Here is an 18,814-nt window from a genome sequence, read left to right as displayed (position 1 = left end):
TAACGAACGTAACACTGTTGCTGCTTCATTGCCTGTTCTTCAAGCAGAAGGCTCTGCTAAGTCTTTGTGTTAGACTTGAGGTCTCCACTGCAAAGCGAACCAGAAGTATTTCACATCTGCCAGGGAAAGTGAGCCAGCTGGAATGGGCTGCAGGAAGGGAAGGAGGAGCTGACTGGTAATGTGGTCAGATATCTCTGTCTTTTCTCCATCATTAGCCTTGCCTGGACAAAGTATCCCTGGCCTGTCCCCAAGAGTATCAGCAGAGACTAATTTGCTCTTTCCTCTCCTGCACTTTAAGTTATGTCCCTCATTTTCAGTTTCTACCTCTTCAGTTCTTGTTTGCTCTCCCTGGTATTTGCAGGGCCCCTAATCAAGCAAATCAGAACACAGTGCCTTGTATTGATGGCTTCTTGCCCTGCACCAGGAGCCTCTCCTGCACTGAAGTGTAGCAGCTTTCAGTTTCATTTGCAAGATCTGCATATCAGCCCCTGCTGCCATGCCAAAGCATACTCCAGAGCTCAGCCTTTCATACAGATGTGGACTAGAGGTGCAGTCAGATGACTGGTGCCAGCCCATTGCCCTGTACCCTTGCAGCCTGACCATGGGCTTTCAGTTCCGCTTCTCCCCTCTGTATGGTGCCAAGGGAGCAGGGCCTGCTCTGTTCATCTCCCTCAGAAACGTTTGGCTTCAGAGAGCATGTGAAATTTCAAAACAGCAATACCTTTCTGGTTGGATATTAGGAAAAAATTATTCTCAGGAAGAGTGGTAAGGCACTGGCATAGGCTGCCAAGAGAGGTGATAAGGTCACCATCCTTGGAGGTGTTTGAGTAAAGGAACGTGGCACTGAGAGCCGTGGGTTAAGGTGCATGGTAGTGATGGGTTGATGGTTGGACTTGGTAATCTTAATGGTCTTTTCCAACCTTAATGATTCTATGACTGTTTGATTCTTATCCTCATTGACGGAGAACACAGAAAAGAAATTTAAGCAATTAACCTTAATAGTTGTGGAGTAGCTGAATGTTTTGTTTTAAACCAAGAAGTGACACTATTTTTCTTATTGATATAATACTAGCCTCTGTATAGTTAATGCAGGCACACAAGGCACTTCAGGTTTTCCTCTGCTCCTTTGTGGAGCACTTAGAAATGCTCCTCCTTCACTTTCAGTTATTCTGGAGTCTGCATAGGTTGTGTTTTCCAGATCATAGCCCAAATCACTGAACTACATCATGAAGAATTAGCCTGCTACATGTTACAAAGAGGGAAGAAAAAGAGTCCATTTCATGTTTTCTGAGGTATTTACTGGGGAGGAGGGCAGAGGCTTTGGAACTCCACAATAAAACCTGAAAAATGGAGACTTGCGCGTAGATTTAAGTTCAGCAGCTTTATTCCTTACAGTACTGCAATTTCTGCAGAGAAATCCTAGCAGTCTCTACATACAAATCCCAAATCCTCCAGAATGTCTAGTCCTCAGTGGCATGTTTCATCTGCCTTCCTAGAAAGCTGGGATTTAGTATCCCTGACACCTCTGCCATTATTTATTCCTTCTCCCAGTCAGCATAGGGAATGGCTAAGAAGCCTTGGTCATCACTGAATTCCTTACTTAAGTTAGTAGTGTCATTATGGCATGAGGAAGCCCTGCTTAAAGTGAGAGGGTTGTTAGCCTTAAATATTTTAGGCATTAGACCACTGAAGGATATTTTGCAAATAAGCTGTGACTAAAACATCTATTCTCAATGCACACAGTCACAAAATTGTAATCTTAGACATACATATTGCACCACTGTATTTATAAAGATCCCAGTAGTTTATAATTACAAGGTCTCTTATCCTAAGAAAAACTCTGGAGCAGCTTAATAAAATCTGAATTCCTGAAGTGTCAGATGAATGCAGAAGCACCTACTTATGCAGCCTGCTGGCTACTCAGTGTTCCTGCCCTCTCTTACAGCTGCCTTGAGCTCTCTGTGAGGAAAAAAGGATTACATTATTAGTTAATAAATGATAAGAATTTAGCTGAGAGTTAATGCATGTTGCACACTCTTTATGTGGGTGTAACTGCTGTCCTTTCAATTTAGATGCCCTTTTTTTTATGACAATTTAGAAATAGCACACTACAATTTAAAGTCATAACATGAGGCTTGTCTTCTGTTAGCATGCCTGAGAGCTGCTGGTGCCCAGCTCTGAGGTGGTGACCAGCCCATTTCAGCTGCCAGAGTGGGGCTTATTCCAAGAGCTGGGCTTTCAGCCCAGTCTTCTGTGGTCACAGCCTGTCTGGTCCCACAGCGGAGACAGACAAAACTCAGTTGCTTCCCCAAGTGAAGGCCATGGAAAGAGAACAGCCTTTCTTGTTCATGTATTAGAAAAGACTGGTTTCTCCCTTTGTCTGCTTTGCTTCTCATTCACCTGGATTTAAAAACAATGCAAACACATTATTCTGTGTTTTTTCAGCAGGTTTGATGAGAAATATAATGTTATTTTAGAGACTCAACCAAATGCTAAGTGTTTTTTTGTTTTGTTTTTTTAATCAAAAGAACTGTAGAGGCTGTTTATGTCATGTGTGGTACTGATCAAAACACCCTGAAGCCAGAAACATCATTATTGATTTTTGTATGAAGAAAGTCTATTATTTGTTACTGTGGAGAGCAGGTGACAGTTGTCAGCTAACATTATGAAATTTTCAGTTCTGAGTCGTTTCTCATTTGTATTCATCCATTTCATACACTTATATTCAAATGCATATATATGATTATATATATAACTTACCCTCTTTTTAAATACATATCTTTAATATGTGGAAGGTAACAGTACTGTTTCATTTTGAAGACTAGTCTTCCTGTGTTCTTATTGTCTACTGTTCGCAGTATTGATTGAGGCCATGTATTTGCCTCTAACCTCTCTTAGCAGGGTTCAGATGTGTAGAGGAAATTAAGATCTACCTAACAGGACACCTTTCAGTTTCATGTGATATTGCTGTTCTGGAATAGGCAGGGAGCAAGCAAACTGCTAGCAAAACCTAAAGCAGACATCTAAGAAGAAAGAGTGAGGTCTAAGGTCATCCTCAAAGAAGAAAGCAAAAATCAGAAATCTTGCTCACTTCACATACTATCTAAGCTTTTCTGACTGCTACCTCTTAAGCTTGAGTCTTTTGGCAGAATTCTATTGGAAGCTAATGTTTCCTATTATTTTACCTATTCAGATTGTTTTATTGTCAGGTGGTAATAGATAGCATAAAAAGAATATGTATCTGAAAAGAACTGTATCTGAAGGCAATATATATTTCTGGTAGTGTTATTCATTTAACTTAACACAGCCAAGTGTTCTGAATAATAGTAGCAGCCTTAATAAGTAGCAGATATAGAGCATCTTCCACCAGAGGATTTTGAATAGCTGTAAACATGTTATTTAGACCTTTCTGCTTTCTTTGTGAGGTTGAAAATATTTTTAACCCCGTTTTACAGGTGAATAATACAAGTACAGTTGAAGTCAGTAGAGTCACAAAGGGGTGGGAAATAGCCATATTGCTAAAGTATTTTTTTGAGCCATTGAGTTTCTACTTTCTCTGTTTGTTTGTTTTTTTTGTTTGTTTGTTTGTTTTCCTCAGATTTGGTCTGTTGCTATTTTAAGAGTTATATGTATTATAAACAGAAACTTCCTGAATACTTCATTGTCTAACAGCATATTTAGAAACTCAGTCCTTTTATGTATCTGTATCATCATTGTGATAAGACCAGATTCAGAAGTTTTTATTTGTGTAATTAATTGTACCTCACCAATTCCTTCTGTGAGTTAAGCCTTTCCATAGGCATCAAATATTGTAATATTTTTTTCACAGTAATTTCTAAATCAGCAGTGGCATTTCATTTTTGGAGATTTTTTTTTAAGGCTTTCTTAATTATGATTTTATCAACCAAGGTTTATTTTTAATGTGCATATATCTATGGGTGAAGAGAAGGAAATTAAAGTATTCGCTTTTTTTTTTTCTTTAATTTCTTGATTTAAACTAGAAAATGCGCAGATGGAGTGAACAGAAGAGTAGAAGATCAGAAGAACCCTGGTTTTGAGTCAGATAGTATAAAATTGTTTTCTTTTTGTTTATGTTGATCTAAGCCACTATTTTGCACTGGTTTAGGAGAAATAAAATTCTACCAATAAGGCCAGACTTCATCCTTGGCCTCAGTGAGCTTGGTCAGATGAGTTCTTGCAAGTTAAATTTTTTAAGTGAAAACCTGACTGAAAGCAGCCTCTGCTTTGACCTAGGGCTCCTAGCTGTGGAGCTTGAGCTGACTGCTTCTCTCTGACTAGGTCAAAATACAGCAAAATTGTTTGTATTAGCTCACCAGATGGATAAATGAGCCTGTCAGTGAAACGTAGAGCTGAGCTTCCCAAGCTGATGCTGAAGCAGGAAGATTAATGCATTTCTTGGTTTAAAAAAAAAAAAAAAAAAAAAAAAAAGATTTAATTAAGTAGGTAAAGACAGAGTATATTGGAGCATACTGTTGTCACTTCTAGTGCCTATACTTCAGTGACTTATTGAAAATCTGAAGAGGAGTCAGAGGAAAAACTAACAAATGAATCAAGGCTTTTATAATGAGAGGCTTAAGAAATTCAGCTTACTTGGTTTATCAAAGTGAAGGTTAAATGCTGATCTGATTGCAGTGTACAAGTACCTACGCACACAGACATTAGGGTGCCCTTTAATCTAATTGAGTGAGACACAACTAGATGGAGTGCTTTGTAACATGCAAAGCAAGGTGTGGATGTTAGCTGTGGGAATACTCCATTATCATCATTTCCCCTGTGATGTTATAAATTTATCTTATTTGAAAACTCTTTAATCAAGGTATGGTATGTGTGTTCCCTCTCCCCCCCCCACCTCTAAAATTTGGGTCTAGTTGACCACACAGTATCAGATTTTGTCATAGGAAAGGCTGAAGCTCTCTGGTTTGTAAAATTGTCATGCTTTTTAAAATTCTTTTATTTTTTATTTTAATTTTTTTAAGAAATCAGGTGTAATGGCTTCTTTTAAACTAAAATAAGTCTTTAAATTACTGTAGACAGTGCTTTCAGTATTCTTTGTGATTGCACATACAAGCACAGAGAATCAGGAATTGTCCTTTATTTTCCAGTGTGAGCTAGACTTTAAAGGGGAACATGCAAGAGGGTAGTACAATAGGGGACACTGCATTATGCCGTGGGAGTGGACATAACGAAGAAGAGCCCAGCTGCTACTGTCAGGAGACAGAAAATCAATGTCCCAAGTCCTGGGTTCCAGCCCTGCAGCTCTGTTAGCAGAAATAATGTAGAATTTTCAAAAATAAAATTAGTTCAACAGTAACCTCTAAAAGGAAATTGATGGAGCTGAATTTATTAATATTTCATCTCTTTTAATACATAAAAGGCTGTTCCCAGCTCTGGGACTTGTACTAAAAGTGATGTTGAAATGTAAACTCCAAAGGTTTCTCTTTCCTTTTTTATTTTTTAAATACCAACTGTTATTTCAACAACTCTTCATGGGTTTCTGCAGTATCTGACATGTTAGCAAGTGAATTACAGCAGGATTTTTGTTTTTCTTTTAAATGCCTTTGGGCTGATCTCCCTGACTACTGATAGTGTGCAGGGGTCACGGCTCTCACAAACACCGTTTTCCTTGGGGAAGCTGGAGCTTGCTGCCAAATTGATCGAGATGTGGAGAGACAAACAGTGATGAGTTGTATTCAGGAAGGTTTGTGTTCAGGGTACAGTGTTCCTGTGTTTTGGAAACCATGTGGGAGGGAAGTGAAGTATTAGTCCCTGAGGTCAGACTTGTCTCGATGGATGGAAGAAGTGCAAGCTTATGTATGTTTGCACTTGGGGGTAGGCATCTACTCAGACCTTCATATATATATTTTTTTCATTTTAGAGAGTGAGAGGGCAGACGTTTTTGATAAAGTCATGGATTTGTTCCAACATGTGTAAGTTTGGTTTTGACTTGAGCAAGATTCAAATGTTATACTGTCTGCAAATGCCTAATGTACAAGAACAGTAATAGAGATGGTGGTTTGTTAATCAGCAAAAAGCATTAAAAGCAACCCCCTCTTAGACCACAGCATTACAACAAAAGAATATTATGTTGTCTTCTAATATTATGTATTCTAATTAAATATTTGTTTCTGAATCAGCTGTGGGCAATCTGGAATCTCTTCCCTGTCTCAGTAACTGATCCTTTTGTGATAGGACAGGGAGAAATGATTCCAAACAAAAAGAAGGGAGATTTATAAGGAAAAACATTTTTACAAGGATAGAGAAGCACTGGAACAGACTTCCCAGAGATGTGGTGTAGACCCCATCCCTGGAAACTCTTCAGGTCAGGCTAGATAGGGCTCTGTTCATTAAAGGGAGTGGAACCAGATGGCCTTTAAAGATCTCTTCCAACTCATATGATTCTGTGATCATTTATGTCTCCCTGATTTTTTTGAACATCCAAATATTGCAATTAGTGAGATGGTGTTTGCATGCTTGCCATATAGAGATACATCTCTTGGATGCATTCTCTGCTAGGTGAGCTAGGCTAAAATGTGGACAGCATTGTCAGAGTTTCTATACAAAAAGTCAGTGGTATGCATCAGCAAAGCTGCTTTGGCTGTTCCTAGTAATGTTAAAAAAAAAAAAAAAAAAAACAAAAAAAAAAAACAAGGAAATGTGAAACAGCGTAGTGTGCACTTGAATGGTGAACTGCTGTGAGAATTAGCCCAGTGAGAAATACTTTCTCTGATGTGACAAAAACAGTGCAAGCTTGGAAAGACCAGACTTCTACCAGTCTGGATTTGCCAAGCATATCTAATGTCGCACCACAATGTATCTAGTTTTACAGTGAGCAGTTTAAGTACGTGCTCTGTGTTGAGTACAGCTGTTTACTTCCATAACCACCTTAGTCATCATGATGTGCACCATTCTGGTAGAAGGCTGTATGTGGCAGAATTTACGATGAGCTTCAGTGAATCACCATTCAGCATGATGGCAACCTGCTCAGCTTTGCTGACGTCTGGAGCACAAACACAGAATGAGCCCATGTCCTCATATGGCCTTGTGACCAAGAGGGACATTGGGAAGGTCTGATCTGCAGAATGTTTACTGGTGTTTGCTTAGGTGCTTGCTTATAATAATAATTTTTAAAAACACACACATAAGTGGATTGTCTAGCCATTTGGAAAAATCCCAGAACTTTATTTAGTTTCTGTCTTGTATTGCTAATTTATGTATGCCACTGTTTGCTTGCTTTGATTGCCAGAGGGAAGCACTGGATTATATTGTCAGTTCTTTCCACATATGGTTGAAAATTGTGTTTTATTAGTGTAGAACAGCATAGTATGCCTTAAGGCTGCTCTCAGTGTCTGTACAAAAGTTTCTTAATGTCCAGTAGTTAAGTGATACTCCATTAAATCTCTTATAGCAGCCTATTGATATTCTGTTACAGACAACTGATATTGATATTCAACAGAAAACTCTTAAGCTTGACCTGAGAGTTGTTATGATAAGAGGTAGCTGAATGTAGGCTATAAATTCCCTGTCACAATGTTAAACTTGACTGTGATTTGGAGATGCCAGAGTTCCAGTGCCATGAAATAGGGGCTTTATTGCTGCTGTTATGAGAAGACAGTTTTAGTGTGTAGATTTTTGTTGGAGTGGTTGCAGTAGCAAGTATGATGCTTGTTTAGTCTGAATTAATGGCTAAGTGGACCAGGGGTAAAATGAAAGCGTAGGAGTTAGGTCATTAAGTAGAGAAGGCAACTTAGCCTTTCTGCTTTGTTATTAGACTGCCTGGATTCTAGGCAAGAACAAAAAGCTTCAGCTCATATAAAACTTTAGCTTGGATAAATTGGGGTTTATCCAGTCTTTTAAACTGGAGATTGTACCTGAGTAGAAATTAATTAAAATATTCAGGGTTTGCAATACCATTAAAAACCATATTTTCTTGCAAAGTAGCTTGTACTAATTCTTTTATTTTTTATTTTTATTTTTTTAAGGCCTAGAAATAATACCTAGCTTTTCTGTCATTTGTTTGTTTTTCTCTCTAAGAATTGAGTGTGTGCTTGTGAGATTGTGATACGTAATTCCATGAAAACATCAGCTCAGAGTTCATTACTAGTCCACCCTGAGTATGGGATATGGTTCCTATCCATCTCTTCAAAATACTTCATGGAATTTGTACTAATATAGTGGAATTGAGAAGGACAACAAATATTCTCCAAAGAACGGGACAGCTTCTGTGTGTAGAAAGATCAAGTAATGCACAGTTACCTAGATATGTGGTACAGGTCTTAGAAAGAGCTAGGCTTAATGAAGAATAACTGTCTCTTGGCACAGCAGATTGTAGGGAATGGATCTCAGTGGAAAGTGTGGAGTTTTTACTAATATTCATTCACTAATAAGCATTCCTAGTTCTGAAATACTTATGTTGGGGAAAAAAAAAAAGTGAATACTGTGATAATAGTTGGCAGAAAAGGCATGTATGTTCCTGCTGCTTTTGTTCTCTTGCTCACTAAATATGGCTGTTTGGAGGTGCAAGACAGTAGGCTAGGAGGAGGTGTAGTAGACTTTAGCATTTCTGTCATTTTGTTTTTTTTACTGCACCAGCATTTCTGAAGTACCCTGAAAGTCACTATCACCAGCCTCAGTGGCTCTACGTGTCTCTCACGTTTGCATGTTATGAAATTGGAAAACAGAAGAAAGAGATTACTGCTGAAACCTGTCTAGATTCTGTTAATCTTTGCTCACGGTAGTGGTTCAGGTGGCTTTTAGCAGACTCATTGCAAAATAGTAGTCTATCCAGCTTTGCTGAAAAGTTGTCTTAAATTCAACTTTTTGTTAAATGAACTGAAGTCGGTGTACAAGACTAAAAGTTGTTAAATTTGGCTATGGCTACCAGAACCATTTATTTATTGATTAATTGTTACACTGTAACAGAAACCACTTAGTGCAGCATTTTATTATTTGTGGTGGCTGTTTAGTTGCAGTTATTATTTCTAGAATAAACCCAGTTTACAGAATTGCTTTTTAAATACTGGTGCTCCCAACTGCACCAACTGTGCTGCGTCATTTCCTAATATATACCTCAATAAATAATTTCCTCCCTCTCTCCCTGCAATGAAGAGGATAATTCTGTTTAGAGATCTGAGATCAGCTTACCCTGCAGCGTTAATCGTCTAATAGGGATACTCTTTAATTTTTCCAGCATCCTGTAATCCACCCTAGTTTCTGATACATTTAAAAGCTATTAATTGTTAATGTTGTGCTTCTTGAATTCTAATTGTGACCAGGCGATGTGCAGGGATCAGGTTTGGGCAGAATCAGTAACTGCTCCCAGGGGAGCCCAAGTGGCACTGTCTGGAGGCAGCAGGAGCTGATCTATTTGGGAACTTGTCCTTGTGCTGTGCGTCTGTTTGAAGCTAGGACTTTGTGCATAGTCTGCTTTGTGTGCTTTTGAGCTGGCGTCTGCTAATGCTAGCACTGTGGATTGCTATCTGGTACGCACAGAGGACTCCTTGAGTATTGCTGCTTTTTCTCTCCTTTTTTATTTAACTCACTAGCAGATGCTAGTGGGTATTTTGGCTATTTCTTCTCGCTGATCTCAGACACTTCAAATGATTGAGGTACTTTTCAGCATTACTGTCTTGTTCTAGTTGGCTTGATCTGCCAATTGCTAGTTAAGTTCAAAAGCAAAGCATATACTCTAAGGAAAAAAATTCTATCTCTAGTGACATAGAAATATTTTACTATATAAATTTTATTATATATAAATTTAATATATGGGTTTTATAATATTGACTGGCAGATCTATTATAAAATGAATGCTGAAAAACTTTTAATCTGCATGTATAATTGTACAATATTATGCAGGGGAATGCAATAAGTGGTACAAGTGAGAAACATTTTTATTTTTTATTTTTTATTTTTGTTATATGATGAACTTAAAGTTGATACTGTTACTTTATTCTAGAAGTAGATGAAAAAAGGAACAGGGATATTTATTTTGGTTTATATTGTAGACTTTATCGCATCAATTGCAACAGCACATTTACATTTATAAGTCAGTAGTTCATTCAAAATGGCTTTTTAAAATTGTAATTGTTTCTTTTAATGCTTTATCTTGATGGCACTGAAATCCAGAATTAATGACAGAAGCTGATTAGAAGTTATATCCAGAAAATTTGTTAGTGATAACATTTACAAAATCATGTGTTTGGCTTAAGAGGAATCTGGCAAGAAATCTGTCTAGCTTCAGTCCAAATAAATACATTTTAAAAAATGTAAGGGTTGAATGTTAGATAAAAAATTACTGGAGCTATGATGCAAAAGTGGTTTCTTAAATTTGTGAGCTTCAACATGTGTATATGTGTAGAGGAAGTCCTCATCAGCACAGATTTCTCTGAAAGAATGATTTTGTACCAAGGGAGAATTACAATCTTCAAGTTTAGAGACTCTGGAAGCAGCAGCTAACTAAACAATTATTATTCTTTAACTAATAAAGTATTATCTTCAACTTTTAGTGCTTCCTTTTGTAACTCAGCTTAGTATCAAATAGGTGATGTGTGTCATCCAGGATTACATAGCCAGGTTTGTTTTCTTAAGACAATGCTTTAAAGGAAAAATCATCACTGTGGCTGCAAGAAGAGCTTCAGAGAAATACATATTTATAGCAAATTGAGCTATTATCTTTTGTGGTGGCTTAAAAGCAAGGTTGGAAAATAAGCATTTAGCTTTTCTTGAAGATTGCCATTTTCCCTGTCTCCTTTCCAGAATCCATTTCCTGTGTTAAATAAGTATAGAGGATTGCATGTGCACAGAGGCTCATTGGATGATGGAGGTTAGAGAGGACCTCAGAGGTCACCTGCTCCAGCCTCCTTCTCTGAGCTGTACTGCTAGGAGATCAGTCCAGTAATACTTTTTATGTGAATTGAAACAGTGTTTGAGTCAAAAAAAACTGAACCAGTAAGTTCATTTTAATTTTTATCCATACTGTATCATGAACGTTATGCTTAATGTAGGCCTCAGTAGCAATTATAAGTTCCAGTGCTGTTCCCATCTTCCCATGTTAACAGAGCTCTCTGGCCTGGAGGGTACTTTAAACTGATTGCTAGCAACAGTCCTGATATTAAGCTCAGATATAATCATTTCCAGTTTGTGAAAATGCTCTAGCAAATTTACGATTAATATATTCAGTGCTTCTTTTATCTCAGTTTTTCCAGTGTCAAAATGTTTTCTGAAGTGTGGTGACTGGTACCCTTTTCTGGGGCCAACACGTTCTGCCCACTCCTCTGAATTTGTCTGTCGTCACTTCTGCATGGAAGTGTTGGGAGGATTGTGATTATTTTCTTAGTAGGAAAAGTTCCTAATGGAGCCTGCGAAGGACCTCCTCTCACAAAGAAGTCTCCAAGAGGAGAGAGTTAAATGACCCTGACTTTTCTTACAGGGCAAAAAGTGATTTTTCAAAATGTCTGTTGAATCACCGGGTGATAGGGGTAGGCTTTCAGGAGGCTCTCTGCAATTCAGATGTGACTGAAGCATTGAGAGCATAGACAATGTGCCGGATTTGGGAAGGGAGTTTTTGGTAGCCAGAGAGTGGCAGCAACAATGGTGCTTCCTTTTTTTTTTTTTTTTTTTTTTTTCCCATAAGGTCTTTGTAAGGCTACCAGTTCCTGAACCTGTGTTAAATCTAATTATCTCTTCTTATTTATCTCCAAAATTCAAGAACAGGCTTCTGGCATAAAGTTGGTGGGTTTTGTTTGTTTGTTTGTTTGTTTGTTTGTTTTGTTTTGTTTTGTTTTTTCTTTTTTCTTTTTCTTTTTCTTTTACTATATGCTGAGAGAAGTTGTAAATGGATTCTTGTTTGTTCTCTAGATGGATCCTGTGCAAAAAGCAGTCATAAACCATACGTTTGGAGTGTCCATTCCCCCAAAGAAGAAGCAAGTAATTTCCTGTAATGTCTGCCAGCTTCGCTTTAACTCTGATGTGAGTACTGGCTATTTTCTTTCATTATTCAAAGTAGGTATGATTAATACAAGCTTCTTTTCTCCAAGTTGATAGTTACTGATCTGCATACATTCTGCCCAAACCTCTGGGTTGATGTTTTGCCCACTTAGAGCTAGAAGTCTGGCAATGAGTGCTGCCATATACCTTTGTCCTGATACCTGATGAGCCGGCTGTGCTTTTTCTCAAATTCAAGATGCTAACTTTTTAAACATGATTTGCCATCAACCATATTCTGAAATGCTACTAAAGCAGCACATCTGTGTTTTCAGATATAGAATGTTATGATATCCCATGCCACATACATTGACAATAACCCATGGGACAGTCCAGTAACATTCAAGAGGGAGCAGACAGAAATACTGTCTTCTCTTCATGTCATACCTTTCTTTTCAAAAGACAACCTTTTTCCTGTTGTTCCTATGTTCTTTCTGATAACGTTTCTGGATTTCTTAATAAAGTCACCTTTCCAGCAACTTTCAGTTGTAACAATTTTGAGTATTTGTATCTTTCAAGAATGTTAGATATTTCACTGTTGTAAGAAACAGTTTGAAGGATGTTCCTCAAGTCTGCTGAGGTCTTGTTGCTACTAAACTTTCCCAACAAAGGCCTATAAAGTCGGCATCTATTGCTCTGATTTTCTCTTGTCTCTGCCATTGCCTTTTGAAGTGGTAACCAATGTAATTTCCCCAGTTTTACTTTCTTGTCTAGCCTGGCATGGGTTTTGAAGCATTGATATTTCACCTTCAAATTGATTTTTGAATCAAATCTGTCATCATCTGACAAGCTTACTAAACTTTCTTTGAAGTGGCAATATCCACTTAGTTAACAGATTTCAAAAGTCATTTTTTTTTACAATTTAATCCATTTATGTTTCCTTTTTAAGGTTAAGGTTTAGGTTTAAAAAAATATCTTTTCTGCTCTGATTCCTGATCAAAATACCCACTTTTACTGATTAAAACAAGGAACCAGTATAGTTCTTAAAAATTTGTGGGCCGTGTGGATCTGAATCTTTCTTCTGAGTAGGATCTTATTTCCACTCTGAAAGGGTGGCTCAGCTTGTTCCTGCTCTTCCCTCTCCTTCTACGGAGTCCCTTTTGATGGCAGGTCCTGTCACTAGAGGATTTCACACTGACATTCGGATGGTCAAACAGTACTTCAAGGCAGACAGATTGAATCGCAACTCAGCGGCATAAGAAAAAAGAGCTGAAATAGTATATCATTTTGTACATCTGCCAGCTGAGCAATTTTTCCGAACTTGCTCACAAAGTAGAACAAAAAGTGCATATCATGTTCTGCTTCCAACGGTGGCATCACTGTAGCATGTCAGATTATAGCCTTGTTTGCCCTTTTGGAGTGGCTGTATTTACAGTACTGTGCTCCTTACTTTTTAAATGTGTCTAATGCACACAGTTCTAGCTGTTAGAAGATATCATAATTCTTTTGAAATGGATGGTTTTAAGAATGGATGAAGCATCATGACATTGCCAGTGGTAATGATAAAAAGTAATTCCTTCCTTTCTAGAGCATTTTTCATAACAGGACATTCATAAACAACCTGGAAACTTGATTTTAAAATGTACTGAGACTCTAGTGGGGTTATTAATAGTAGGAAGTACTTGAATATAAAATAAAGTTTCACAAACATTTCATCACCAGAACATACAAGAATATTTGGAGATCACATTTTACAATTGAAGCACTATTTTATTCAAAGCTGTCCAGCGTTTCATTACATTATTCAGTTTCTCATGGAAAGCTTATGTGAGATTTTAAATCTTTCCTCCAAGTTCAATCTTCTGACCTTGAGTTATTTGTCTACATGTGTTACCTTTTCAACCCTCCGCCCATTCCCCAAGTGTGACAACTTAGTTTACTTAAATATCATTCCTCCCCTACCCCTGTAATAATCTGCACTGTCACAGTGTTAGGTAATGTTAGCATCCTTTCAGTTCAGATCTTCAGACTCTTATAGTTCCTTGACACAGTTTTTGGCGTCTTTTTTTTTACATACACACAATGCAAGTGATTTCTTGTAGCTGTTGTTCCTTTAAATGATGATGCAATTCCTTAACTTTATGGGGAGAAGGCAGATATTTTTTGACTATCATATCTGCTGAATCTTTCAGTGGATTCCTCTGTGAATTCCATCAATTCCACTATGCAACTTGTTAAGAATAATTTGAAACCCTTCCTGGTGGCAAAAATAATAACAATGATTTTTTAAAAAGCATCAAATCCTTGAACATAACACACTATAGAAGATTTGCAGCTCATCCACCTCACAGTTTCAATTTCTTCCTCTGTCGCCACAAAGCTGATAGGCTCCTTGTACGTGATGGGCATGTTGTTTCCTTTGAACTTCCTTTGACCTAAATTATGCAAGCAAATGAAACAAAAACAATCAAAAAGTGGCTATTAATTAGTTTTCTTTTATTAAATGAATTTCATTTTCATTCATTTGTTTCAAGCTCCTGACCTGGTCCTGTTATTGCTTTGTCTATTACATGAATAATGTACAAACCAATAGAAATTTGTCTGTGAGAAGAAAGTTGGTTTCCATGCCTGTAATCTTTTATTCACACTGTTGGTACTCACTGTTCTGGATCAATAGACCAAAATAATTCTGACTTAGTCAATTTATATTTGTCAAACCTCCCGTTTGCACAGTAAATTGCAAAGGTTTCAGATTTCTTCTGCTGCTGTGTCTGCAGTGAGAACATTCTGACATCAGATCTGAAGGAGGGCTGTCCTTGAGCAGGAGGTGGAAGTCTAACATCAGGGTTGGACAATTTATTTTAAAATGTTCATTCTGGGAGTAAATACATCTAATATTAGGTGATGCTGCTTTTATCTTGAGAAATAAAACCTGAAAAAAAGAGGAAAAAAAAAAAGATTCCTGCAAGGCTATGGTCAGCTTTTTTTTCCTTGCTTGCATAAAAGAGAATTAATTATTCAGAAATAATCCTGAGTATATGCAAATAGAGGTAGCTGAAACAAGGCATATGGTAAATAGTTGGTTCCAGAATGACTGCGGTGAGTCCAAACTGTGAACTCTTTACCTAGAAGGTTGAAAAACAAAGAGTTAAGTTTCAGTATTTTACAAATATGTAACTGACAGCTTTTAAACTTAGGATGCAAAAGGAGACATTACATGGTAGGGGCTGGCTTAGTAAAAGCAGACTAAAAAGAATAAATCTTTACGTGTTACTTAAGCTATTTTGCTTGCTTGATTGTATAAAGAAAAGGTGAACTAACAGCTTCTAATTATATGGGAATACTTTTTTGATGTGATTTGTGTAGAAAATATGAAAGACAAAATGTTAGTCAGTCTTTTCCTTGGACGTTATAATTTAGCATATCTACAGTTACAGGAAGGTTCTGTGCATCAACAGGAAGTGTCACTGTGACTCAGTGTCCCCTTTGTCCTTTTTTCCATCGTCTCTGCTGTACACCATTAGAAGAAGGCAGAGGCTATATGCTTTATTTGTACAACAGTTTTGCAAATTCACTTGTGCTAATCGTGGATGTTTCCCAAATGCACCTTTAGAAATTAATGCTATTAACTTTGTCAGGGGGCAGACAATTGAGTTAAGGAACATTATGTCTTTCTCAATTAAGGGGCATAAAATTTACATACCTGTGTTTCTGTTTGTATGCATTCAAGCACTCTGTATTATTCTTCAATAAAACCTAACAAGTTGTTTCCAGCTAAAATTTTTGTAGAGAGATACCCAAGTATTTGTCACACACTATAGAAGAAGTACATAGACATACTTATTTTGGTAAAACCAGCCAGTCAAAGCCATATCACAGCACTCTTGAGACCATCATGTGGCATAGTGGGCCTACTGTCTCTGATAGTCCAGATTTACGCTAATATATTTCAAAGAAAATTGTTAAGGATGAAATACAGAAGCACATCAAAATTTCTGTGTATTAATATGTAGAAACATTTGAAAAAGTGTTTTGAGCTACTTATGGTTGAGGGCTGTAGCCTAATGTATTTGGTTTTGTTTGAATTTTCAGAAAGGTGAAAACAAAGTGGCATGGAATAGCATGTTACTGAAATGAAACATTTTGCTTTGAATAAATTTTGTTTAGTGTTTTTAAACGCAGAGTTGATTTGGAGACACTTTGAGGGGAAAGAAATAATTTGAGGGGGACAGCAGAGTGATAGAAAAAAACAAAGTAGAACTTGTGGGTTCTATTTACTAGGACAGATTAGGACTATTTACTGAGGTGGAAGAGGACGAGAGCAGGGAAAAAAGGAAGTTAATAGTAATGATAGTTACATGTATAAATACAACTGATGCACAGCTCAATTGCTCACTGCCCACTGACTAATGCCTGGGGAGTCCCTAAAATGCAGCTGCCTACCTAGACAACTCCCCACAGTTTTTCCAGACTTTCTCTTGTGCATGATGTCATATGAAATGGCCTTTGCCCAGTTTTGGTCAGCTGTTCTGGTTCTGTCCCTCCCAAGCCTTTGTGCCACTCAGCCCTTCCCTTGCTGGCAGGACAGCATGAGAAGTTCCTGCACTTTGAAGGTTAGGGGACTTGGAATTTAGTTGTAAGGTTATCACTGAGCTTACTTTAACAAAACTTGTCTCATGACCTACTTGAGATACTCTGGCTTCTACTCTTAACGGTGCATAAAACTAAGTGTCTTGTGTCATTTGAATACCTGGGATATCCACACCTGAATAGTAGATCTGACAGGGTGCTCAGTCCATGCTCAGGCTGGACACCTAATGACATCACCAACAGTACTGAACACCTGTTATTGGAATTCCAACCTATTAACCTTGCTTTCTGTTTTCTTTTTCTACTCTTTCTTTTTCCCTCCCACTCCTCCAGGTGGAGTCAGGGAGCAGAATATCATTCAAAGGAAGAAGTATGAAAAAAATAGTAAGTTAGTAAGGTTCTCAACAATGAAGGGAAGTGAAATGGTAAAAAATATCAGTACAAATCAAAGCAAAGGAATTTTTCCTGAGCTAACTTTTATGATAATTGGTAATGGAGATCAAATAACGTTGAATTAAGTTGGAAATCTCAGTTGAAGAAGGATGGCATTGCAAGGATTGTTAGCTGATGAGATTGATTAATCATAGTAGCAAGGACTGAGATAAATATTTCAGAATGTGTAAACTTGATTCTGTTGTGAAGTGGATCATTGCTTCTATAGAAAACTGTTTAAAAATTTATACTAGACTTAAATAGTTGTGGTTGGTTTTGTGCCAGTATATTAGAACCAACAAAATGTCTCTTAACACCATTTTTTCTTGCTTCATTTCTACATGTGTTCCAGTGCTGTAAATTCTAGTGTTTCTGTAGGGTTCAAGCTCTGGTTTTCTGTCCAGCTCAGGAAAAAAAAAAAAAAAAAGGAAATATCTCCGTTATATTCACTGCCACTAGAGACCATCCAGAAGGGAGAGAAAGAGAATCCTCTTTGTGGAGCAGATTGTGGTAGTGAGTCAGACCTTCCTCTTGCATAAAGGCCACCAGAGCAAGAGATACAGCTGCAATCCACCAAAAGGAAGCAAGATGTGCTGAGAAAGATTTAGCCTAGCTTTTCAAAAATAGGTTTTTCCTTTTAAGAATTCTGGGATTCCTTTCAAACTTGTGGTTATATCTATATGGACTATGGATAAGCTTTGTAAAACAGGTTTTCGTATTAACTGTTTAGGTATGATTTATTGAGATTGATTATTTATGTTGCAGACATTCTAGCAGAAACTAAAAGCAGCTTGAGTAAGGTTTGCTCTGTCTTTATGGAACTCATAACAGGGTCTGAGTATTGATAGGGTATGGGAAAGATGGCTGTTGCTGTCTCCCAGAGATTACTTCTCTGCTTACTCTTGGCTCGCTGTTCTACTTCCCTCTGGCACATCTCCCACAGCTGCCATGTGGCACTGAGTCCTGCCAGCAGCTGTGGAGCTTAGGGCCAGGCTGTGCTGAGCTGTCTGTTCTTCTCTGCTCTAGTGATTGGCATTGTCACCTGCAAGAGAAGCATCAGTCAGGTTGCAAGAATACCTGTTAGGCTTTGGCAAAACTTTTTTTTCCATGCTTACAAAGTCAATAACATTTTTTCGGCTCTTCTCTTCCATTATTTGTTTCAGTAGTCCAAAGTTTTTAGAGCTTGGGTACTAGCTGATATTGTTGGTGCTAATCTAGTCACTTTCCTCTCCATCTGTTCTCCAAACTCAAATATGTTACACCAGCAATTCACATGATTTGTTTGTTTGCTGGTGTTTGTTTGTTTTTTTTGTTTTTTTTTTTTTAAGTCATCTGTTGATTGCTTCTAAATGAAATATCTGCTTCCCTCAGTGCCAGCTGTCCTTATTTGTAGGAAGGTCTTTGGCTGTAGTGCAGCCATGGGGTACCACCTTGTTGATACAATATCCTTTCATTGGCATAAGTGTGTATCTGCACAGCATATTGCTCTCTGTGATTGATGCCTTTAAGTTGGCGCTGCCTTTTGGCATTGCCTGCAAAGACTCAGAAATCAAGTCAAAATGCCTTGTGGGAAGATCAGAAAAAGCAGATGCAACAGTTGGGCATTAAGAGATGCTGACAGGCAACTTATTATTGTGTATATATAGCTAATAAAAAAGATGCAATGATAGTGATCGCCTTTTTTTAAAAAAAGCTAGAAGGCAGCTTTTCAAAGTTGAGGCTATCGTTGCCAAATGTTATCTTTGCAAATTTGAATGGATGTCAAAAAGATAACATGCAAAATAATCAATAGCATTGAATAAAAATCTGCAGAACTGTCACCAGATTTTGTCAAACATTTTACATTTTTTCT

The 18,814-nt window shown here is 37.6% G+C and overlaps 1 protein-coding gene across 11 annotated transcripts in view; it reads left to right on the top strand.

The window, feature by feature from the left end:
- ZNF385B (zinc finger protein 385B) overlaps positions 1-18,814 on the top strand; it is a 153,823-nt gene that overhangs the window by 109,648 nt on the left and 25,361 nt on the right. For all 11 annotated transcript variants that reach the window (XM_072342213.1, XM_072342220.1, XM_072342214.1 and 8 more), the window contains one exon: positions 11,875-11,985. In XM_072342213.1, the coding sequence (XP_072198314.1) occupies positions 11,875-11,985 (111 nt within the window). The remainder of the gene's footprint in view (positions 1-11,874; positions 11,986-18,814) is intronic.

Source organism: Excalfactoria chinensis, chromosome 7, assembly GCF_039878825.1.
Source record: "Excalfactoria chinensis isolate bCotChi1 chromosome 7, bCotChi1.hap2, whole genome shotgun sequence".
NCBI lineage: Eukaryota > Metazoa > Chordata > Aves > Galliformes > Phasianidae > Excalfactoria > Excalfactoria chinensis.
Note: the sequence above shows the minus strand (reverse complement) of the source record. Positions and strands in the feature narration are given on the sequence as shown.